The sequence below is a fragment of the Triturus cristatus genome, chromosome 3_1 (genome assembly GCF_964204655.1).
Source record: "Triturus cristatus chromosome 3_1, aTriCri1.1, whole genome shotgun sequence".
NCBI classification, from domain to species: Eukaryota; Metazoa; Chordata; class Amphibia; order Caudata; family Salamandridae; genus Triturus; species Triturus cristatus.
The window spans coordinates 859,245,460-859,271,746 of NC_140583.1; the positions used below are offsets into that span (position 1 = coordinate 859,245,460).

Below are 26,287 nucleotides of genomic sequence, written 5' to 3' on the forward strand. Positions count from 1 at the left end.
AGCAGTGCTAGTGGAAATCCGCCAACTCTGTTGACCTGCTATTCCATTACAATAGGGTGCATTGGGATGAAATGGAGCAGCTAATCTAGTATCTCCCAGACGAACCTGGGCACAGAAGGAGTTGGTAGCAGGGGCTAAGGACATTTCTAATGCCACCATTCACTGCATCCTGGATGCGACTATCACTGCTGCTCAAGGGGACAGTGAATGAATGAATTTGAGATAGTGCATAGTTACTCCTATAAGGAGTGTCCCAGCACTAAGAGGTCAGTACCAATATTCTGGTGAAATGTCACGTCTAGTTCCATGTCTCAGGTTTTAAACGTCGTCCTGCAGTATCTGCTTTCCCTGCCCTTCAATGGTGACCGCCTCTTTGGCCCGCAGGTTGATCATATAGTGTAAAAAAAAAAAATAAGCAAATGGACACTGCCAAGGCAATTGGTGCCCCTAAAACATCTGTACCTAGGGGCTCCTTTTGGGGGCACCAATACAGGGCAGGCTCCAAGACCACATCCTCCTCCTCCCTCAGGCCAGAGGCAGCAGCAAGTCTACCACCAGCAGTCGCCAGATGGGTACTCTAGGGGGTGTTTACAGAGGCAACAGCAGGAGCAAAGGAAGTTTTGGCAAGGGAGCCTCCACCTACAAACACTCACTCTTCTTGCCACCTCCCAGCCCCGTGCTCCCAGCCTATCTCCTTGACCACACAACACCTGTCGGGGGCAGGCTTCAAGATTTCCTCCTTCGCTGGCAGTGAATCACAACAGACAAGTTGAAGTGGACCTTAGGAGGGCTACTTCTCGTCTACCGTCTGAACTTGTCCCACTATCATCCAACATCCTACCGCGCAGACAAACACTCAGTATAGAGCCTCTCGGTTTTCTAGAGAAGAGTTACAAGCACCAGGAAGCCGGTGCCCAGTAATCGCCATGGCAAGTGAGTTTACTGCCTTCACTTCCTCATTACAAAAAAGGATTGCTCCCTAAAGCCCAGCAAAAGATTCTTCTTCTCCAAACATTTTCTCATTGTGACGCTGCAGAATGTGATCCCCGTGCTCCAACACGGAAATTACATAGCTGTGTTTGACCTAAGCTACTCAGTCTTTGACATCCGGATTCATCCTGTCCACCAGTGCTACCAGTTATTTGTGATTAGTGGCTGTCATTACCGGTTTAATATACTTCCCTTCGGTGTCATCACTGCCCCGGGATTCTTCACCAAGTGGCAGTGGTCACCACTCACGGAGGAGGGGCGTCCATGTCTACCCTACCTCGATAACTGCATGATTGACAGAGCAACCGGGCAAGAGTGCGTAGACCACCCATGTACCCATCTTCCTTCTCCACAACATTAGGATTAACCATAAACGTGGCCAAATCCCATCTACAGCATCTCCAAATTCAGCCCTTGTTCATGCAGTGTTAAACCCTGTTACAGGCAAAGCCTACCCCAAACCCCTTAAGAGTCCCAGCCTTACAACAGCTTGTACCTCTTATTCAGCCACATCGTCATCTCACAGAACAGTGATGCGCTTGCTGAGAATGATTGCTATGTGCAACGCAGTTGTGGCCCATACCTGGTTACACGTAGTTGCAACAGTGCCTTGCTGCACAGTGCTCAGAAGCAGAGGATCTAGTGTTGCTAAAGACCATTGTGCATCACTCAGCAGTGGTGAAACAGCAACAACCTGGTGCGAAGCAGGCCTTTTCCGCACCCCATTCCACAAGTTACCATTACCACAGATGCTTCCCAAAGCAGAAGGGGTGGAGGGGGCTCTTCTCAATCACATCACAGTACAGGGTGTGTGGACTCCCCTGCAGCAGAGCAACCACTTCAATCACCTTGAGCTTCTGGTCATCTGCTTCACTCTCAAAGCCTTCTTTCCATTCATCTAGGGCAAAGTCATCCTAGTCAGGACAAACAACAAAACAACCTTGTACTACCAACTAAAGCAGGGGTCACTTGTTCTCCCTTTCGTTGCTGGCACAGACCATTTAGCATTGGCATGCACCTGTTCAAGGAATAACTTCTGGGGGTGGACAGCAACTTGGCGGACCTGCTCATCAGAACGAGTTCACTTGTCCACGAATGGGAACTACATCCACAGGTTCTTCACCACTGTTTCTGGGGCTGAGGCACAGCAGACTTGGATCTCTTCGCCACATCTGAGAATGCAAAATGCCAAAACTTTGCTTCCAAGTACCCACACCCCCAGTTCATGGTCAATGCACTATGGATGAACTTGCCATGGATCTTTGGTTCCGCCACTATTGTATCAAAAGCTAGCCCATCCAAAACCTGTAATCCAGGATATCATTTGCTACCTGCTTCGGCCTACCATACACCTCCACACGGCTCCATCTAGCAACCATAACACCCCACATGCAAAATTGAAAACACTCCTCCCTCTTCCGCATACATGTGGTAAAAGCAGTCATGGAAGGTCTTAATAGGGTCATTTCTTCTAGAGTTCCACTGCCACCTTTATGGAAACTAAAGATCGTACTCAACCAACTCATGCATCCCCCATTTCAGCCCTTGTACTTCCTTCCTCTCCAGTATCTCTGTTGGAAAGGGGCCTTATTATTTGCAATAACTTCCCTACACCGCATTAGTGATATGCAACCCTCACATTGCAGAGGCCTATTACTCAGGTCCAGAAAGACAGAGCAGAGCTCTGAACAAATCCTAAGTACCTCCCTAATAAGCTCCGGTCTTTTTCTGCCAACCAGTCCCTGTAGCAAAGAGAGCACTCCGCACCCAAGATGTCAAAACCACGTTCATGTATTACATAGATGGAAGCACGTCTTTTTTCAATGCAGACATGCTTTTTGTAGTCTTTGCTGAACCCCACATGTGCCAGCTTATACCCAAGGCAGGCATTACTAGGCAGATAGTCAAGTGTATCTAAACTTGCTATCTTAAAGCCAAGAGGACCCTCTATGTCACACCCAGGGTGCACTCAACCCGGAAGAAGGCCAGAACTATGGCCTTTCTGGGGAATATCCCCCTAGCTGAAATATTTAAAGTGGCTATGTGGTCAATCTCATACATGTTTACTAAACACCATCATGCGGATATTCTAGCCAGGCAAATGGTTATTGTAGGACATAGTCTTAAGGACCTTATTTCAGACATCTGCATAGTCAACATGCTAGTCACTTCGTCTAGCGACTCCGCATCGAAGGATACTGCACCAGTTCCAATTGGCATAAAGTCATCACTGCAGCGATTTTGTTTTCCCTTTTAAGAAAACCACCGCAGAACCCATTTTCAAAGCCCAGGACTGTATTGGCACGCAGGACTCGCAGTTGGCAGAGTCACATGGACAGAGCCATGGGACTCCAGACACTGCCCGGACAATGCTAGAGTGTCGGCCTTAGGAGGGCTGTGTTTGTTTTTGTGGGTCATATTTCACTTTGTGTTCATATATAAATGCTGGTTTTGTCATAAAAGTGCGCTTCTGGCTGGATATTCAATTTTAGGGTTCGGTGAATGTATTTTTTTTGTCTTGAGCTTGTATTCACCTTGCCCCAACATCCCTTACTAGAATCCTTGGACTGCTCGACCCGTGCTACCACTGAGCGTTAAGTGTAACGGCCTCTACCCCCACTGTATGGCCCAGTAGTTCTGCCTGGCCACACAGCCCTCAAAACAGGATTCTGACACTGTTGTTTCTGATGAATACTTCGACCTGCAGATTCCATAATTTTGAACATTCCAGGGGCCAGTCTGGATCCGGAAAACGTCTTACATAACTCTTTGTCAGGAGGTGGCGTCACTCTGGTGTTCACCAAGGGTGGTGGTGGTAGTTGTAGCTCATCTGCGGAAATCGGGGGTGCCAGTCTTGGTCCTATCTCGATGACCAGCTGTTTAAGGCGGACTCGCCCAGGCTGTCGCATCCAAACTACAGCGGACCTCTTTTATTTACTGGGGTTCGCTATCAATGTGCTGAAGTCGCACTTGACTCGCTCACAGGTGCTCCATTTCATCAGAGCTGTTCTGGACTCGGTGCAGTTTCTGGCCTATCCTCCCGAACGGTGAGTCCAGGACATTCAGGCTTTGATACCGATGTTTCAGCCTCTATCCTGGATTTCGGTGAGACTAACTCTGAGGCTGCTGGGCCTCATGGCATCTTGCTTGTGACACCTACCCTCTGGCATATGGCTCTGCAGTGAGACCTGAAGTTCCAGTGGGCGCAGCATCAGGGAAATCTCTTGGACATGGTTCAGATCTCGGAGGGAACTGCACATGTACTGGTGGTTAACGAACCGGGATTGGGTCAGCGGCAGACCCCTCTCCATTCCCTAACCAGATCTGACAGTAGTGACAGATGCCACTCCTGGGATGGGTCGGCCATCTGGGAGAGGTGCAGATTAGAAGATTAGAGGCCACTGGCGAAATCCGGACTCCACATCAACCTGTTGGAGCTCCAGGCGTGCCGGGTGGCATTGAAAGCCTTTCTGCCCTCCATCAAGAGAGGGTTAGTTTACGCGACGTCACAGACAACACCACAGCCATATGGTGCTGCGACAAACGGGGTGGGGTGGGGTTGGGTTGTGGACCACTAGACAGGGAATAAAAAACTTTGAGGGTGGAGGGAAGAAAACATTTTCCAGTCAGTTTGGCGCTGCATACCTGGCTTATTTATTGGGGTGTTGCTCCCACATCCCTTGGGATATGGCAGCAATGGGAGACTCCAACTTACCACAGGGTCTCAGGGGCTATGCAGCGGTGGTCTGTGATGGGCCACACTAATTGCCACTATATAATTAGGGTGCATCTGTATACGGCAGACTGCATTTTTCTGTGGTGCTTAAGGTGGCATGCCTGGCTGCAGTCAACAGGTTTCTCAGCAGATGTTCAGAACATACTCCCGAACATGCACTTTGATGGCAAGTGCCTCTTTGGTCCGAAAGCAGACGCAGCACTGGAGCACTAAAAAGAAGGCAAAAGCACTGCAAAATTGTTAGGGCTGCAGTCATCGGTGAAAGACTTTCCTTTCTTTCATAGCCAATGCCTTCGGCAGAGGCCTTCAGTTCAGGCATCTGATTCAGACAGCACATGCAAAACTCCTTGTTTGGCAATATAGGGGCAGGAGAAAGACCTGCCTCCACCAGGTTCCGCCTTCCTTCCTTCTCCACACCACCTCGGAAGTTGCAGTAGTTCATCTGTGAAAAAGCATGTGATGACGATGGGAGGAGAAGTATCCTCTTCAGAAGCCTTAACTTCAGTAAAGTAGGTCCCGCAGATTGTGGAAAAGGGGTATTACCCAACCCCACTTCCCCAAAATATTCCTCCTCGGTATTCCCTTTAAGCTGAAGACCATCTACCAATCCTGCTGCAGGAGGGAGCAGTGGAATTTGTGTCAGAGTAGCAAATTGGGTAAGGGTGCTAGTTTTGGTACTTGGTTACCACGGATGACTACATTCTGCATCCGATGCAAGACCTCATGCTCATGGAGGTTACCTGTCAAAAGGTTCAGATTGCTATCCCTAGATTCGTTTCTACTGGCATTGGATGCAGCAGACTGGAAGTTGTCCCTCGACTTGTAGAATGTTGATTTTTTTTAAACTGATCCTGGATTGCACAGGTAGTACCTGCATTTGTGACTGTGTGTGCTCACTACTAATTCAAGGTTCTTCCTTTTGGATTAACTTTGGCATCTCTGGTCTTAAACCTGTGTGATCGTGTTGGTCGCAGCCCATCTCAGAAGGTCAAAAGTCCCGGTGTTCCAGTACCTGGACGACTGGCTGTTCAAAGCTGGTTTGTTACAGATAGTGGTTTTCCACATGTAGACATCACCATCACTGCTGTTCGATTTGAGAACCCCAAGTAGTGTACTAAGTTTCACTAGCACCTTTTGTTCACACGGGTGGGATGGGATACGACCTTCCTGTGGGCTTTTGTTCCTCCATAGAGGTTCCGGAAAATTCAGGATCGGATTTTGAAGTTTCGGGTGGGAGGTCTGAATGAAGTCCAGTTCTGCACCTGCTCGTTCTGTTGTCGTCTTCCATCCTCTTGGTCACAGATGCATGCTGGAACATGAAGGCCTTCCAGTGGTGTCACCGCAGGCAGTGGTTTCAGCATCAGGGATATCTGGCAGATTCCATTGCGATCTCCAGGGATGCTGCAGTGGAATGAAGCTGGTGGGGAACAAAGGAGTACCTGTTTTGGGAGGTCCTTCTGTCCCCTTCCCGTTGGGACCATGGTGGTGAAGAACGCAATGATGCACACATCTGTAGGAAATGGAGAACAGAGGCATCTTGTTGCCTGAAGAGAAGAAATTGCTAATCAACTGGCTTGAACTCAGGGCAATCTGGCTGGTCTTGAAGGCCTTCCTTCCGTCACTTCACAGTCAGCCATCCACATCTTGACGGACAATATGACTGCAATGTGGTACATCAACAAGCAGGGGGGATCGGGGGACTCACCTGTCTGTTGAGAAACACTGAAAATCTGGAATTGGGCTTGGCAACATGGGCTGTGTCTGGTAGCCAACCCTGTTGATGCACTCCTTGTCAGGGCAAACACCTCAGTACGCTGTACTAGTCTGATTACGAGTGACGTCTTCACCTGGAGGTGGTTCAGCCTGTCTTTGCCCTGTTGGGCACGTCTCATTTGGACCTTTTAGCTACTTCCACCAAAGCCAGTGTTCTGTGCCTCCGACTCCCTTGGTGACGAGACTTAGTGGGGCAGATTTCATTTGAAGTGGAAAAGTGTATGTTTTCTCTCCACTATGCATTTCTTCTAATATCCTAGATTTCTCTGGTTCTAAGGAAGAGTTGCCATGACTGGGCCCAAACCATCCTAATTGCCCTACACTGGCTGACAAGGGTGTGGTACACAGACCACCTGCAGCTTTCCCTGTGTGCTCTTCTTTGTCTCCTGCCTAAAGTGAAACTTTTCTCCCAATCCGAGGGCAAGGGCCTGCGCCGCTGTCTCCCAGGACTGCACCTTCATGAGTGAAGATTGGGTAGGGTCATCTTAGTTCTTTTCTGCTTTCAACAGAAGCTGCCTCTGTGATCCTTGTCAGTACGTTGTCTCCTAAACACTGTCTATTCAGGATAAAACAAGTTTGTTACATGATATTTAGGCAGACTGACTGACTGATCTTTTGAAAGCGTCCTTGGCCAACATTCTTCAGTTAGCATTGTTCTCAACCCAGCAAAGCTGTGTAGGTGGTATGATTAAAGGATCTACTGCAGCTTTGTTGGCCTTTTTATGTGTGCCATAGCAACCTTCCTTGTTCAAGCCATCAGTGGTAGCAAGAATTGTAAATGGTTTGACAAACATGTTTCCACCACTTCCATTTGTTATGCCATAATGGATTTTGAGTTTAGTTTTGACATTTTTTATTTTTATTTTATTTTTTATTAATTTCAAACATCACAAAGCATTCATCTGCACAATTGTCATACTTAGCATAATACCATGGCATAGTAAAAAAATAATAGTCAATTGGTTTAACAATCCAAATATCTGATTAGTACGCCCTGACATGTCAATTACGACCATTGGGGATACACATAGCCTCTGTTTTCCACCCTCCCCAATTTTTATCCCACTTTTTAGGGCACCCTCTAGATTTAAGAAAAACAAAAGGAGGGAGTAGAGAGGTACCACTCAGCCTGAGTGGTGGAGGTGAATACGTCCTCCCAAGATTCAATCAATGAACATAGTGATCCACCCACAGGTATATGTGTATGTCAGAATTTCCCCGACCAAGGTGTAGATCCCCACAATGGTGGAGAGTACACACTAGTTGTTAAAATACCCCTCACACACCAAAAGGGCCCTTGGTGTCATGCTTCATCATAGGGGTCTTCCCGCCCCTCTACGGGACGGGCTACAACCAACGTATACGTGGGAGCACTGTTATGTTGCAACTATGTGTATTTGTAGGGGTGTGAGAGGAAGGGTCTGGAGTGAATGGAAAAAGTGAGATTAAAAAATACCTGGCTCATCGGTCTAGAAGATTTTAATATACCTATGAGCTGGTATTAATAAAAGGTGGGGGGAGGAGGTGTATATGCCTCAATTAGCTGTGCTTCCTATGTCTGTCGACATGTTTCGAAGCTCCCCAGGCTTCTTCTTCAGGACCATAAAGATCCCTCCCTAAACTCACAGTGACGTGTGATAACGTGAAAAATTAATAGTGACAAAAAATTTACGTGCGAAAGGAAAACTGTTCCTGAAAATGTTAAGTATATGGTGCCTCAATGGGTCTTTCTGGCCAAAATACCTGTAAAAAACGCAAAAGGGGGAGTAAAGACATATATTCTCTGCTAGATGTACAATCCATCGTGAGCACTCAGTGACCTGAAAAAAAGGTGATAAAGTTGTCTGCTTTTATCATTAATCAGATTACGTGACGTGTCTAGGTGCGACGTAGGGCAGACGAGAGTACACTGACAAAAAACAAAACACACATAAAGCACACACTCTAAAAAATAAAACAGTACACCACTAATTATTCATGTCCAATATCTATATGCTGGCCATTATTTGGTGGTAGGGCAAACAAAGGTAAACATACTTGATTCCTGTAATTTACAAAGCGTCATGAGCCTGATGCACGGATGGTTGGAGTGCCTGATAGGCTATCTATAGGAAGACAAAATAAAGTACATCCCACAATGGTTGGTCACAAATGGCAACAAGGTCCTCCTGAATAAAAACGGGAGGTTTTCCTATTTTGGCTGTGCCGTACTTACGACTCCCGGGATCACTGCCCTCCTGAATACAACCTCCCCGTGTGGCTCGGTAGGACAACTGAGTCCGTGGTGGAGGTCGGTTTATATACCGGAATCGACCGGTATTGTTAAATGGTTCTGGCGCGAAACAAATAAGCGGAGCATACAGGTAAGGCTCCGCTAGCTCCACCATGAGTGAACTGGAACCGGAAGTATCCGGGTCCGCGAGAGTAAACAAACAGATACAACCCATTACGAGAAGGCGCACTCATCTGTACGGCTTTAAGAGAAAGGAAATGAAATCAGTACGGCTGCTAATATTGCCGTCATGAGCCCCAAGACCGGGAACGCTCCGGTTTATTATCTTGTGCGATCGGGATATGTAATCTGAAAAGGGGGGAATTCAGATTGGCAAAAAACGTAGAGGATGAATATCCTGAGGATGAAGCAGAAGCCTAAGTTACATCAAAATAAAAATGAAAATAAAGATGAGTTCGTTCATTATATGGTCCAGCCCATATGGGGAGGAGAAAGGCTTTTTCAAAAGCGCTAGAGTCATATAATAATCATTGTATATTTTTTATGTCTGGCCCCATGTACGGGATCAAATAAACCCGAGGTTGGCCGTTTCTTCGTATTGAGGGCAAAAGAAACAATAACTTGCTCTCGATTTTATGGGAGTCATAGTGTTGCCTGGGAGTGCAAAAATATACTAACATGGTTAGTCTTTATCAGGTACTAAGTACCTATATTCCCTAAGCTATGATCTGGGGATAGTTCAACCCTGGAGGAATCAATTTTGGACAAATGAACCCAAAAAACTCATTAGTCACACAGGAGGTCATACATTGGCTGAATGAGACTCTCAATTCTTTGGGGTTGATGGTGTTCCCAAGATGTGCCAGACTTGCTTATGTGGGTGGTGACCGGTACACACACTCAGGTACAGTCTGTGGATACTTCAACACTGGGGGCATCAATTGGAACGTATGAACCCATATCTTCACCATTCACACAGGTGGTCCGCCCTCTACACAACATAGATGTCCAGCTGAATGAAGTTGTATCAATTTTGCAACTCAAGTTTCTTATTCATCGGCTGAACTGGTTCCATGGGATCTCGTCGTTAAGTCCCTGGATGTGTTCCCAGACGGAACACCCAACGTTGTTCCTTCTCAAAAAGGCCGTTTTCTCCTTCCAGTCGCTCTATTACTGTCCATTGCAGGTCTTCCACTCCGTGTTTTGTCGTTAGATAATGGTTGGACATCTTGGGGCTCATGACGGCAATATTAGCAGCCGTACTGATTTTATTTCCTTTCTCTTAAAGCCGTACAGATGAGTGCGCCTTCTCGTAATGGGTTGTATCTGTTTGTTTACTCTCGCGGACCCGGATACTTCCGGTTCCGGTTCACTCATGGTGGAGCTAGCGGAGCCTTACCTGTATGCTCCGCTTATTTGTTTCGCGCCAGAACCATTTAACAATACCGGTCGATTCCGGTATATAAACCGACCTCCACCACGGACTCAGTTGTCCTACGGAGCCACACGGGGAGGTTGTATTCAGGAGGGCAGTGATCCCGGGAGTCGCAAGTACGGCACAGCCGAAATAGGAAAACCTCCCGTTTTTATTCAGGAGGACCTTGTTGCCATTTGTGACCAACCATTGTGGGATGTACTTTATTTTGTCTTCCTATAGATTGCCTATCAGGCATTCCAACCACCCGTGGATCAGGCTCATGACGCTTTGTAAATTACAGGAATCAAGTATGTTTACCTTTGTTTGCCCTACCACCAAATAATGGCCAGCATATAGATATTGGACATGAATAATTAGTGGTGTACTGTTTTATTTTTTAGAGTGTGTGCTTTGTTTTATGTGTGTTTTGTTTTTTGTCAGTGTACTCTCGACTGCCCTACGTCGCACCTAGACACGTCACGTAATCGGATTAATGATAAAAGCAGACAACTTTATCACCTTTTTTTCAGGTCACTGAGTGCTCACGATGGATTGTACATCTAGCAGAGAATATATGTCTTTACTCCCCCTTTGTGTTTTTTACAGGTATTTTGGCCAGAAAGACCCATTGAGGCACCATATACTTAACATTTTCAGGAACAGTTTTCCTTTCGCACGTACATTTTTTGTCACTATTAATTTTTCACGTTATCACACGTCACTGGGAGTTTAGGGAGGGATCTTTATGGTCCTGAAGAAGAAGCCTGGGGAGCTTCGACACATGTCGACAGACATAGGAGGCACAGCTCATTGAGGCATATACACCTCCTCCCCCCACCTTTTATTAATACCAGCTCATAGGTATATTAAAATCTTCTAGACCGACGAGCCAGGTATTTTTTATCTCACTTTTTCCATTCACTCCAGACCCTTCCTCTCACACCCCTACAATACACATAGTTGTCACATAACAACAGTGCTCCCACGTATACGTAGGTTGTAGCACGCCCCGTCCCGTAGAGGGGCGGGAAGACCCCTATGATGCAGCATGACACCAAGGGCCCTTTTGGTGTGTGAGGGGTATTTTAACAACTAGTGTGTACTCTCCACCATTGTGGGGATCTACACCTTGGTCGGGGAAATTCTGACATACACATATACCTGTGGGTGGATCACCCTCTAGATTTATACACTTCTTTTTCGGCAACCATACATTTGTCCATTTCTGCTGCCCAGTGCCCGATCGACGGTCGCTCCGCTGCTTCTCACGTCATTGCTATCGCTCTTTTGACCAGTGTGTATCCTAGCATGGCTAATTGCTGTTCTATTTCTGTAAGGTCAGTAGCATCCCAGATATTAAAAAGCCCCAGTGATGGTGTGAGTGCAATTTGTTTCCCTATGCCGTCTTGCAATTGTATTGTCACCCCTTCCCATATGAGACGCAGGAGGGGACAATCCCATATAGTGTGAAAAAAGGTTGCCTCTTGATGACCGCCATGTAGACTGAGGCATTCTGTCTGGTTCTCATTTTTACTAGGGTCCCTCCCGTGAGATGTGCTCTATGGAGGACTTTTAGCTGGATCAAGCGAAACCGGAGAGTGATAGCTGCTTCCCTTGGTGACATCAGTGCTGTCTGCCAGTCCTCATCTTCAAGTTGGCCTACGTCTCCCTGCAACCTGTCCCGCAAAGCCTGAAAGGGATCCGAGAGATTGTTACAAAGTTTTCGATATGTTCGTGATACTGCTTTGTTTGGCATGGGGTCAGAGAGCAGCCGGTCCTCCAGGGGGGACGATTCCTTCAAGGTGTTTAGGACCGGAAGTGCTGTTATGAGTGAATGGCGAATTTGTAGGTAGCGGAATAATTCCCCTCAGGCCAATTCATATTACTGTTGTAGTTCATTAAACGTGAGGCTTTTGCCCTTCTTCACTAGATGCCCAATGTTAGATATACCAATTGTGTCCCATTTATCAAAGCCCTGTTGAAAACACAGGAGGCCGAGTTTCTGAGTAGACCATAAGGGCGTGGCCTTGGTCAACACTCCGGTCCAACCTAGGCGTTTATTTGCCAGATGGCGACCGTCTGCAGGGTAGGGCCCACGTATCTTCCTCTCTGGACCTTGGTATATAGAGCTCCAAGACACCCTTCCCTTTCCATTTGATATCTATCCAGCATATACGCAGGGTCTACCGGGGAGCGGTATAGCCAATGGTTTACGGCCACTAGCTGCGAGGCCCAGTAATAGTCTGACGTCTGGGAGAGCAATCCCTCCATCATACCACCCTTTAGTCAATTTGTGGAGCACTATATGGGGATTTTTGACATTCTTGATGGGTCCTCTGTCTGAGCCCCTTTGTGGTTGTCAGTTAGGACTAGTAAGTTCTAAGGCTCTTTTTGGTTTCAGTGACTTGGGCTCATCGCATTAGCGAGCTTTAGGCTCTGCTGGTTCAGGCACCTTTTACATTGTTTATTCCCAGATAAGCGGGCCTTATGTATTAAACAGCTTTCCTTCCCAAGGTGGTGTCCTGGTTTCATTTGGGGCAATCTGTCACCTTGCTCACCTATTGCCACCACCTCCAAACAAAAAAAGAGGTGCGGTTGGATGGGCTGGGCCCCAGGTGTGCGATTAGCTTTAACATTAGCCTCTCATAGGTGATAAGGTCTGAGAGCAGGTAAATGAGTATGCAGGCTGTCATTGAATGATCTGGGGCAAGTCTTCAGGACCAAAGAGAAGGGTAATATAATCTGCACAATACTGGGAACCATAAGTGTAGAGCGTGATCCAAGCAGTAGGGTGTTCCTGATAATACACCATAAAACCTGATTAGGATGGACTCTGGAGAACAGGATAGGTCACCGTGAGATTGTCACCAGGACAATTCCACTGACATACAGCATGCCTCTCTAGGTGCCCTTGAGGAGGCATACACGTAATCCTAATTGGGTCAGCCTCATGAGGTTCCAAAGTCCTGCCTAATCAGGTGCTTATGATGTATTATCAGGAACACCCTACTGCTTGGATCACTCCCTCTGCAGTTATGGTTCCAAGCATTGTGTAGATTAAATTACCCTTCTCTTTGGTCCTGAAGAATTATCCCAGTTGATTCATTGGCAACCTTAGGCAAGAAACATGTCGACCAATGCGACTATTAAACCACCAGCGATCATTGCCTCCATTGGTGGCACAAGTTTTTTAACCGGACAGGGGGACTCCCTGAATAAATAGTCTTTAGTCCTGAGATTTGCCTGATCTCTCTTAAGTCACTAGCACTCACTATCCCAACACTCACTTTTCACTCATCCTCCCCTAGGGCCATACACAGGCACTTCACATATAACTTTGGAAAACGATCTCCGACAAAGAGCCCCCTAGAGGGTGCCCGTCGAGCATTGCAGCTCTAGCTCGACGAGGAGCAAAGCCCTATGATGTAGCATGACACTAATTCCAAAAAGGAACTACCCTTCTGGTTCCACCATACCTGGCTTGTTAGAACTTCAGATATATTCTCTGCTTTCTCCCACCTCTATAGGAACTGCATACTCCTTTACCTATTAGCAATCATTTGAAGCATATATGCTGGACCCTTCTGCGCTCTTGGTCCCCCTTTGTTGTAATTGATATGGTCTGACAACCAGCTGTTTATCGGGTACACTGGCAAAAAAGGCAAGGCTTTTTAAAAGAGCGGTTATTCAATTTTGCTGTGCATCAAGATTTGTTAAACACTGGTGAATAAAGAACCGCTTGAGGGGATGCAAGCCTATTTCCCCAGGGCAAAGTCTTCCAAAGCGGCTTGGATAGAGGTGTGTCGATGGTAGACAAATGTAAAGTGACGTGGGTTTCCCCTCCGCACCTTTGTCAAGCACTATTATTTGGATTCTGAGGTGAGGAGAGATGGGCACTTCCCTCGCTTGGTCCTACAGGATTTCCCAGCTTGAATAGCTTTTCGAGCAGTACTACCTTCTAGGAGTTGAGCCAGAAGGAAATTTAAAGGTGAGGAATCTGCAGGAAGAAGTATCCATCAGAAGAAAATATTACTTGCCTTTTGTAACAATCTGTCTGCTAGATACACCACCTACCTGCAGATTCCTTACAGGATCCACCCTCCTCCCTTTCCTAAAGGAAATTCATAGGCCTTATAACAAGAAGCCAATTTAGCTTTTTGTACTGCTGCATCTGTTTCATTCGATGTTAAAAACAGATAACCAGTTTTGACGTGCGGTGGTGGGTGCTATAGGCTCTGTCACAACTACTCCACTTCTGGCATTCAGATAGAGCCAAAGTCCCCTACCAGCATCTGAGAGTTACATCAAACGTTTTCTAGATCCAAACTGGCAGCAGATGTATTCAAAAATGGGAAATCCTCAGAACATCCACAGAAAGTGTCACCGAAGGTAAATATAATCTTTCATTTTTTTCACTATCTGCCACAAAAAACATGTATATGAACTACTCTGAAATAGCTCAAATAGTAATTCAGTGCTGGTTGACCTGCAGTTTAGTAAGTAGTGATGCTTTCTCCAAATCGAATTGTATCAGTGAGTTACTCTTTATTTCAGAGGTTCACGAGAGATGTTGGATGAGTCTGGAAACAACCCCTCTCTGTCCGACTCTGATTCTCCAGTACCTACTTGCATGCCATTCTCATGGTTTGGTGATAGTCACAAAGAATATCCAGTAAGCAACACAAGCCCGAATCAGAGTGGACATGACATTTCATTTGAACACGGTCAAGAAAAGAACAGAAATCAGGTACATTTTCAGAGCTGTAAAATGTATTTTGTTTAAAAAGAAATTGTGCACATCAATTTACATATTTAAAAAATGCATGCTACAAACCATCCAATGCAAAAAAAAAAAACATTTTAGGCAAGACAGGATGTTTGAAGGTATTTCATTAGTAAAAAAAAGCTGCAAAGACAAAAGGTTCTATGGGGCATACAACTTTGTGTGGCACCATGGAGAGGTGGTGTGAAGTAGGGTGCTTCAGGGTTCCAATGGGTGCACAGGTGAGAGCATATGTTAAATCTCTTGGGAGTAAGGCAACACAGTATGTTCATTATTTTCATTCAGATTTGTCAGGTGTGATAGCACTTGCTCTTCAGCTGCACAATCAGTACAGACAAATAGAAGGATGGTATTCATGATTGCCAGAATGAAGGACTCTTGTGCAAAAAATGTTTTATATTAATCTGCAAACTAAGTAAAACTGAAGTTTGGAAGGGGTTGGCTGAGAATGTGTCTTGATTATGCTAGTGAAAAATATTTATCTTGGAATTCAAGGCAAATTCATTCCTTTACCTACAATTTTTCATTTAGGCAAAGGGAACGGAGTGGATGATAAAATAAATATATATTGGTGTGAAAGATAGGGAATTGATAGTCTGTAAATGGTCTATCAAAATTACTTTCATTTAGAATTGTTGAGCTTCTGTTTGCTATCCCCTATCTACTCATCCAGTGTATTCAGGCCTTTGATCATACTGAAAACGTGCCCCAAATTATCCTGGTCTCACCCTCTGGTAGCTTGGCACAGACCAATCAGGCTTAACTTAAGGGGCAATGTGTAAAGTATTTGTGCAACACTTCAAACGGTAACACAGTGAAAACACAACAAAAAGGCTCCAGTCAGATCATAAAAATAGAGAATATTTAAAAAATGAGAAGACCCAAAGATCCAACAAATAATGATCAAGATATACATTTTTAAAGAATTAATGTAAAATAGCACTTAAAAGGGATATCTGGCTACACTGGACCAGGCCAACTGCAATTGAGCGGCCACGCACAGAGACCCACTTGGGCCCCGCTAAACCAAAGTACCTTTATCCGGGATGCGTTGTCGACGAAGATGTGAGGTGCAGCCGAAGTGATGCGTCAGTGTCGAGCCTCACAGTGGGTGAGATGCGTCTATTTAATCCACGCAACTGTGGCAAGACGTCAGTTCTGAGTGTGAGGTGCTGGTTCTGAATGCGATCCACGGCTGCTGCTCCCGCAGTAGGCGATTTGTTGATTCTGAAGGCGATGCGCTGGTTCTGAAGGCAATATGCTAGATCCGCTCCACGCAAAGACAAGGATGCGCTGATTCCGACTCATGCATAGGCGGAGCTGCACTGGTTCCGATGAAGATGCATAGATTGTGGTTGTAACCACACTTTATACCCACTTCCATGGGCCCAGGATCGGGTTGGTACCACTTGGCAGGGCAAGACTTGCAGCAAGCAAAGTCCAGGTACTGTAGCAAGTTAAGTTGAAGTCCCTTGATGTTGTTGAGGCTTAGAACATGAGGCAAGCCTTTGGAGTCACTCTGGGTTCAAGTGATGCAGGTCCTGCTGTTCTCACCCAAGCATGAGAACAGCAGGGCAACTTAGCAAGGCAAGAGTCTATCAACGCAACAGTCCAGCAGAGTGGCAGTTCTTCTTCCTGTCAATCTTCACAGTTCCAGAAGTGTACTAAAATCATGGTGTCGAGGGTCCAATAGAAATACCCAGTTGTGCATTTGAAGTTCGGGATACATCAAAGAAAGCTTTAAAGTTCAGGAAGCTCCTTCCTTTTCTGGCTCCAGACTCCCTACAATGGGGGTATGTAGCCCTTTGTGTACAGGACACAACCTGTTCAGGTGTAAGTTTGGGCTGTGCCCAGCTCCTCCCTCCCGTCACCCAGGGTGGCCCATCAGACACCAACATTTACTTTGTGTGTGGCTGTCTAGAGGGAATACACACAGCACAGCTTTAGCCCATCCCTGACTTAACAGGCAGGCAGCAGGCACCAAATGGCTGAAGTAAGTAAATGGTTGCTTTCTAAAAGTTTACAAAATGAAAGTTCCTAGAGGCTTTATTTCTGCTCAACTTAATCTTTATGCTGATCAAACAAATGATCCAATAACATCAGCACAATATTCATGTATAAAAGCCAGTGACGTAATGATAAAGACATATATATATTTGAAAATTACTTAGAACATTGTATCCGTTATACATGATTGCTGTCCAAATAAAGTTTTTTGATACAGCAGTACATCAATAAACCCACACTGACGCCACCTTATGATCCTTGTGTATATATTAATTACAATTTGAGGATCTAAGGAAGCACAAGGATACTCCTAACTATATAGGTCAAAGACACACCAGTCCTTGAGATATAAATCATCACATTTCAATTTTGAATGAAGGACTCAGAGCACCATGCGATGTGATAAATGTTGTTAGAGAGGGCAAATTGTTGACATTTCGGTCTCATAAGGCACATCAGGCCAGCAAGACCAATCTCAGGACCCAGTGTTGCAAAGGAATGAAGCCTATCAGTACTGCCTCAAAATCTAAAGAAGAAACTTCAATAAAACAAACCAGTATTAAGTCATGGTATGCATCACTTGCCCACAATTCATCACCAAAGTAACAGGATTCAGAAACCATCTACTATTGACCCCGTGTAATAAAGATTCTCCACCTGGAACCAAGTGCAATACAACACCCAACCCCTTGCGAAGAACATTAACAAGCATTTACAATGCAATAGGTCTCGCACTGAAATTATTTTGAGCTATTGACATTGTAAATGACATTGTTTTTTCTTTTTTTTCTTTTGTAAAACATAACACGCATTGTAATTTAATACGGCAATTGCTAAAAAAAAAGTTTAAATGCGAAACCTGTTGCATTTACACTAGTGTACTCAGTGCTTTGTCTGCCATAACCCCATGGGAGGTGAAATAGCTCAGTGGGTTACTGCGTCTGCTGCAGCAGCCTAGCAGTCCGCAGTTGTAAATCTAGGCCTTGGATGACCCGCTTTCAGGGACATGTTGGCGGAAGTGACTGGGTTAAATATGATGTATCCGAATTGTGCCTGATTTAGAAAGTATTTATAAGCTGGTCTGCGTGCTTTTATGTGACTCTTTCGGTGCTTTTCTATTGGATTACTTTGTGACTGTTTCTCTGATTTTACATTGGATTCTTTCTGTTTGTGCCCGTTTCTCTTAACCAGCTCTTATTATTTCATTGTTTTGCGTTTGTTTCTCTGTTCATAAGATATTTTTTCTGATTGTGTGTTTATCTCTGGCCCGTGAGATTTTTATATGGATGTTTCTTGATAATTTGACGTCGTGTTATTTTTTTTTTTTTCTCTGATTGTGTGAATGTGCATTTTTCGGTGATTTTTGTCTCATGATTGTCGGAGGCGGTAGCCAGCACTGCTGATCAGCTAACAAATCTGAAAGATAACAGTTCGGGGGGTAGTGGGTGGGATCAAATGCAGAGACACACCAGGAAACAGACAAACGCTTACACACGCGGAGGCACACGGAAACATACAAACACAAGCATGTGCTTACACACACACACACACCGAAACATGCATATATATATGAACGTGTGCATCCACACAGGTTTATATACAGATTGGCACACGCAAGCATGCAGACATACACATATGTACGTGCACACATTCACAGTTCATAAAAACACACGCAGACACGTGTACACGCACTCGCATGACCCCCTCTCCTACACACACACACACACCTGGAATGGCACGTTGGTCACCACCCCCTCTCGCCTGCTGAGTCTTTAATTAACGAGCGTTACTCCCCAGGTCCGGCCGCGGACATGCTCTGCGGCTTCCTTTCATCCATCAGCTGGCCGTACCATGGTCTCCAGTGTCACAGCAATCTCTAACCACCACTCATTAGCAAAGCCCCAAAGGTCAGCTGCAAGATTTTTTGGAAACCAACAAGCACTGCACAATCCCAACCCAGACTGTGGGCCCGGAGCATCCTCCACCTTCACTGAGGTACCAGGGCTCAATGTGGCGTTACAGGATGGGGGCATGGGAGTACGGGGGTGGGGGCATTCCTGAAATGAGATATAACTGCTTGTACCTAGAATTACTGTCTGATTTTCCGAGCAGATTTTCACCATGTTGGTGGAAATCAAAATGCTGACATGGTCTACTGTCTGCTGGTGATGGTGTGGGGGTGTCTAGTGGGGTGCAGGGATGATGGTCCCTCTTGTGCCTGTGGTCGGGGCATTCACTGGTCGCCCGCCAGACTGTAGCACATAATGGGTAACAGGGTTCAAGGCTTCAGCCCCGGCGCCTCTGAGTGGTCGCCGTGTCTCTTGGATGGATCATCAGGCCTGAAGATTTCACACCCGAAAGTTCCAGGCACTAAAACACTTGTAAGTGCGGAGTGCGTTACTTCACCCAGAGCTACCACAGCGGGAGAAACACGGCAACTTGTATCGAGGAACGTACGAAGTCAACAAATCGCCACCAGTCCAGGAGAGACCTGTAAATGGTCCCGCTTGCTGGGTATTGCACTCACCATCTGCAAGGCGATCTGTGCAAAGGGTTTCACTCTTTCCTTGTTTCCACTCAGCATAACGAACTGTTTAAACTTCCCTTCCATCTACTAGTATCATCTAAACCCCCCCCCCGCACTTTTCTGTCCTTTCTTCTCTTTGCTTCCAATCCTCACAGCGCTCAGAAGTCGCCGCTTGGTGGCATGTAAGCGCATTACAAACGTCCTTCAATAAATAAGTAAATTGAGTGCGTTAGCCTCCACACTGCAAAAGGGACCCACCTTGAGGTGAATTGGTGAGACACGGTTCGTGTTTGGTGATGGGTGACTTTCGGGCTCGGAGTAAGGACCCCCCATGGAGTTACATGTTTGTAATACATGTTTGTAATAGTTTGCATTCTTGTGGTTACAAACTAAACAAGCAGGGGGAAGCAGCATTCAGGTGGAGCCTGAGGAGAGGGTGTGAAAGGCAATAACAGGGGAGCTCAAACCCGCAAGAGCAGCGGGAGGAGACCCGGCTTCTGTGAAACGGCGAGGGCCGTGCTGAGCCAGGAAAAATCTTGTACGAACGCCGAATAGGGAGATAAGTGTGCGGCTTCCATGAATACAAAGCTTGGCGTGCCGCACTTTATAAATATATATACATTTAAAAAGTAAAGCGTTAAAGGCCAGCTCCGGGAATATGAACCGATCGGACCTTCTCATTCTGTGCCCTAGAACACGGACTCACACTGGCACCACCACAGCTGAACGGGTCGCTCCTTGGTGCCCAGCGAGGAAGCACCATGTCTGCTCCTTCCGCCGCCTTCTGTGTGTGCTGGAGGCAGGGCGCTTGTTCACAGGTCAAGAAAACCAAAACACATCCTGAGCTAAGGCGGGAAAGGGGTGTAGATCTGAAAGGAACGATGTTAAGAAGCGGAACGAGAGGGTGAGCGAGGAGCGGCGCGAGCACACACTGAGCCGGGGGAGCGGTGCAAGCATACACGGACCGGGAGAAGAGGTGCAAGCACACACGGGGCCGGCAGGAGAGGCGCAAGCACACACGGGGCCGGAGGAGAAGCGCAAGCACACACGGGGCCGGAGGAGAAGCGCAAGCACACACGGGTCAAAGGAGCAGTTCGACATTCACACGAGGACCGCGCTGCAGCCTGAGCATGTGGATCTCTTGTCTTTATGGGGCCATGTATTTGAAACACATGGCCCCATAAAGATAAGAATCCTTTTACAACGCAAGGAAGGCAGACGAGCCCGTCCAAATGGTACAGCTCAAAAAGCCAAACTAAAACGTCACAAACAGCTCTTTTCCAATGGCAGGCCACCATTTAGCATAAACGGTGACGCCAGCCAATGGAAAAGAGGGGCGGGGTTTAATGCCCTTTACAGAAAATACCCCAAATCATTAAATCTCGCCAGCGAGACTGCAAATGTGCGCAGCCCACGCCAGGCGAGACCTAAAAAGGTATACAAATGTGGGATTATTTTGAAGCCCATTTCACAGCCAAAGAGGTGCAACATCATGCAATGCTTGAAGAAGGATATCTTTATTTAAACACTGTACCAAAGAATACTTTGCTGACAAATCAGGTCCACATACGAATGAAGGGTTCCACAGAACCCTATTCATCACAACGTTTCAGCTAAATATGAATGTAATTCAATTAGAAATGGTGCTCCATAAGAACGTACCTGAAAGTCAGTGGATGGTGGAAACAAAAAGTATCTCGCCCATACATGGCTTACGGAATTGAGGAACTTTCATCTAAAAACATAACAAGTCCATCAGAAATACCTTCCAAGACTCTACAAACGCACATTGACTGGAGTCTGCCCCGAACCAAAAGCTTACATGCTTGTATCACTGGCTTATCGGGTCAAACACAGCTGATCCCGTAATGCGTCCACACTCTGGAACGAACATGGTACATTTGAATGTAAAAGCCCGGTCACGTGATTGCGCCACGCAGTCAAAGTTAAACTAATCCAAAGTTCAGCAGCCATCTTGTAATAGCCACAGGAGCTATATTTACAAAAGGAAACTCCTAATTAACTGAGCAACCCACAGACTGTGGGATGTAAAAACATGTCAGACTTCATTGCCTTAAGAAAAGCATGGGTATTATAGAGTAGCACCATAATACACCCTCCGTGTATACCGTGCTAGGACTTTTTTGATTGACCTATTTACCGCACTAGAATATCAGTGTGTTCACAGTGACACTGTTCAAAAATAAAACACTCATTCAATGTGCTTAAGTCCCGAACTATCAGATCCTAAAGGTAGCAAGAAAGTCTATTCCTAAACTATCTAGTAATCCAATGTACAATGCAGCGCCATCTTAGGAGTATTGTGTGAACCCCCATCTCCAAAGTACGCACCATCAATCCAGCAAAGAAGAATATCTCACTATGCCAATCTTCAACACCAGGGAGCAATCATCGAATAGTCAACAAAGGACAGTCTAACCGGGAGGCATATTTCCCACAAGTGAACAGTTTCAGAGTGTTAGAAATGGGGTCGCTAATTGGCAATGGTTTGCACCGTTATCCAAGTAGGCAACCTTCTTCTTAGTCAGGGTAAGGGGGATACCCTGCTAAAATAACCCCTGCTCACACCCTTGGTAGCTTGGCACCAGCAGACAGGCTTAACTCCAGGGATCTGTGTAAAGCGTTTGTGCACGCATACAGTAATACAGTGAAAACACTACAAATGGACACCACACCAGTTTTGAAAAATAAGTAATCTTTCCCTAAACCAAATAAGACCAAAACGACAAATCCACAATGCAGTGATCAAAATGTACTACTTGGAAGGTAAAAACAGTTCTGTTCATAGCAAACTATAGATACGAAAATTTCAACACAAAGTACCTTGGATGCGTCAAAATCATAAACAAAAAAACAGTTGCAGGGAAGGTGATGCATCGGTTCCTTACTCCAGGGGAGGTGATGTGTCTGTTCCTTACCTCCACGCAGGGGAGGTGTAGCGTCGGTTCCTTACTGAAGGGGAGGCAATGCTTCGCTTTCTTACCGTGCGGGAAGGTGATGCGTCTGTTTCTTACTGCGCCCCCAGTGTTCTTGTAGACTTGGCGCCCCGGTGCGATGCTTGGGGATCGGGGATACGTCTTTTCTCGATGCAGCAACGGCGCTTCATTGATCTCTCCAGCCGCGGTCCCACGATGCGTTGGTTCTTACAGCCTCACAGCAGGGTCTGCGTCAGAATCTGTGCGGTGATCTCAGACTTTGTAGATTGGTGCACTCGATGTGGCGATTACTCCAGCCGCTGGCAGGAGCTGCATCGGTTTCTCCAGCGATGCATCAGAAAGCTGTGTGGATGCATCACGCTTCTCGTAGTTGCAGCTCTTTTCCAGCTCCCAACAGCAGGAACAACCTCAAGAGGCCCAATTCAACAACTGGCATCTCCTGGCAGGTCAAAACTCCCAGCAACGAAGTTCAGGGGAGCTGGTGGTTAAGGCTTGGTGTCCCTGAGACTTCAGAACAGGAGGCAAGCCCTACTTCTAGCGCTTGGGGATCTTCCTCAAGCAAGGGACACAGCACACTGCAAAGTCCTTGTCCTTTCCTTGGCAGAAAAAGCCACTGCAGGCCAACCGCAGATAGCACACAGCAAAGGGGCAGTACTTCTCCTTCAGTTTCCCCAGCTCTTCTCCTCGGCAAAGGTTTCCCTCGAATTCCGGAAGTTATCTATAGTTCAGGGGTCTGTCCCCAACATTTATAGTCCATTTCTCTGTATTCTCTGGTGCCAGGGAAGCTCTGTGCTCAGTCCACACCAGTTCTGTCCTCTCTGGTGCAGCTTCCCGGCAAGAAGTGAAGACCGCATTGCGTAAGGCAGACCCAGCCTACTTAGGTGAAAGGAAATCTCCTCCCCCTACTTTAAGTGCAGATCTAATCAGCCCAGCCCTTACTGATCCAGGAAAGGCAGGACACACCTCAATCCTCCCCCCACCCCCCGTGGCTGTCTACAGTGAATATAGATCCCCAGCCCCTGCTGCTCCAAAGCCAGACAGTCAATACACAAACCAGCAGAGGCACACAGGATGGCTAAGCAAGAAAATACCTACTTTTTAAAAGTGGTATTTTCAAACCCAGAATGTGAAAATCCTCCTTACTAAAAGATGCATCTTTATATTCTGAGTTCAGGCATACTAAACTTTTCCTTCTTATCTTGTCTCAATGGGAAGTTATATTTATAAGATGTTATAAATAGACTCATTCTATCCTACGGGATGGATAGCCTTTCAATAGTGAAAAACTAAATTTCCTGTAGTTCACCATCAGGACATTTTACACACTCCAAAACATGTCCTACCTTTCACGGACACCGCACCCTTCCCACAGGGGTACATTGGGCCTACCTTAGGAGTGACTCACATGTAATAAAAAGGAAGGTTTGGGCCTATCAAGTGGGTGCACTTGCCAGGTCGACATGGCAGTACCAAAACTGCGCACAGAAACTGCAATGGCAGGTCTGAGAAGCTTTTGCAAGGCTGCTTGTGTGGGTGGCATAATCAGTGCTGCAGGCCCACTAGCAGCATTTGACTTACAGTCCCTGGGCACACACAGCGCACCGTACTGGGGACTTGTAGTAAGTCAAACAAGCCAAGCATGAAATACCAATCCATTGTCACAATTTACAGAGGGAGCACTTGCACTTTAGCACTGATCAGCAGTGGCAAAGTGCCCAAAGCATCTAGACCAGCAAAAATGGAGTCCAAAACACAGCAAAAACACAGGAGGCAGAGGCAAAAATTCAGGGGAAAACCACACCAGTGATGGCAGGTCTAACACAGAAGACAGTAGAAAGTCCCTAACCACGTAAATCACTGTTAGGAAGCACAAGCAGGTCACATGACACTTCTAAAGATGGAAAATAATGTAAAGCGTCGCCAAAGTCTGCCATGCCACGTGGTAGTTCAGACCCCTATGCACAGTGTAAGCCATTCAGATCCATCTGTTTTCTTTGATTTTGAACAAGCGATCCACATCATGGTTACATTTTGTATTCTTCACCACTTCAAAAACGAGTGGTTGGGTGCAGTGGTTAATTTGTAAAATAAAAAATGCCGGGGCTCTCCTCAGGAGGCAGCGCTAACAGGAAAAAAGTGTTGGTGCAAACTGCCTCCTGACTAGAGCCCCTGCACTTATTATTCTGGAGAGTACTTGGCCTAAGGGCTAGAGCTGCCGATTTCAGAGCTGGAGAACCGGGTTTGAGTCTCTGCGCGGCTCAACATCCTGTGATTCTGGGGAAAATAACGTGCCTTCCAAATGAGGGTGTCCTTAATTGGTGCTATAGGCACCGGTGCTGAGGATTAGGTGCCGGTGCTGAGCACCGGAAAGCACCGGCTCAAATTAAGCACTGGTTGGGTGTTGTATTGCACTTGGTTCCAGGTGGAAAATCTTTATTACGTGGGGTCAATAGAAGGTGGTTTCGGAATCCTGTTATTTTGGTGATGGATTTTGTGCAAGCGATGTACACCATGACTTAATACTAGTTTGTTTTATTAAAGTGTATTTTTTGGTTTTTGTGGCAGTACCGATCGGATTAATTATTTCACATCACTGGGTCCTGAGGATGGTCTTGTGGACCTGATGTGCCGTATGAGACCGAAACGTCAACAATTTGTCTTCTCGAACAACATTTATAACACCGCATGGTGCTATGAGTTCTTCATTCAAAATTAAAATGCGGTGATTTATATCTCATGGACTGGGATGTCTGGAACCTTTATAGTTTGGAGCATCCTTGCGCTTCCTTAGATCCTCAAGTTACATCAATGTGTATATAAGGATCATTAGCTGGTGTCAGTGTGGGTTTGTTGATGTACCACTGTATCAAAAAATGGTATTTGGACGACATTCATGTATAATGGATACAATGTTCTTTTAATGTAAATGTAAAAATTATATATTAGTGTTTTCATCATAACTTCACTGGTTTTTATTCTTTAATGTTGGATCAGTTTGATCAGCGTAAAGATTAAATTGAGTGGAAATATATCTTCCAGAAACATATTGGTTTGGAAGATTACAGTACCCAGTTCCTTGGGGTGGTGTACTGCATTGCCCTGTCCTAATAGATCACTTTCTAAAGTGGCATTTGCTAAATTGTAAGAAACTCCAACACCATAAGTTGTGATTTTACATTGCGAGCCCAGTGACGCCAATTAAAAAAAAAAAAAGTCCATCTGTTCAGAGGTAATAAAGGAATACCAATGTTCTCTTGTGGGAGGGATAGGCCTTGCAGTAGTGAAAAAACGAAATTGAGTTTTTCACTACCAAGACAAGTAAAACTCAAAAGTACCTGTGCTGCCTTTTAAATATATTGCACCCTGCCCTGTTGATCATACAGGGCCAACTTTAGGGTTGACCTATATGTATAAAAAGGGAAGATTTAGGCCTGGCAAGAGGTTTATTTTGCCAGGTCGAAGTGGCCGTGTGAACTGCACATACAGCCTCTGCAATGGCAAACCTGAGCCATGGCTAGAGGGCAACTTAAGTGGGTGGCACAATGACTGCTGCTGGCCCACTAGTAGCATTCCATTTACAGGCCCAAGGCACATGTAGTGCACTTTACTAGTGACTTATAAGTAAATTAAATATGCCAAATGGGGTTATGCCAATTTTACCATGTTTAGGTGATAGAGTACAAGCACTTTAGCACTGGTCAGCAGTGATAGAGTGCAGAGTCCTAAAACCAGCAAAAACGAGATTAAAAAAATGGAGGTAGGCAGGCAAAATGTGGGGAGGAAGACCACCCGAAGGCTGTCCGGTCTAACAGCCACTCTAGGCCGCATTCTCTTACATCATTTATTTTGCTGCCTCTGCCACTC

The 26,287-nt window shown here is 46.0% G+C and overlaps 1 protein-coding gene across 4 annotated transcripts in view; it reads left to right on the forward strand.

Annotated features, from left to right (window-relative positions):
• Positions 1-26,287, forward strand: part of LOC146861186 (neurabin-1-like) — a 611,401-nt gene that overhangs the window by 497,015 nt on the left and 88,099 nt on the right. For all 4 annotated transcript variants that reach the window (XM_085645289.1, XM_085645286.1, XM_085645285.1 and 1 more), the window contains exon 15: positions 14,704-14,896. In XM_085645289.1, coding sequence (XP_085501415.1) covers positions 14,704-14,896 — 193 coding nt within the window. The remainder of the gene's footprint in view (positions 1-14,703; positions 14,897-26,287) is intronic.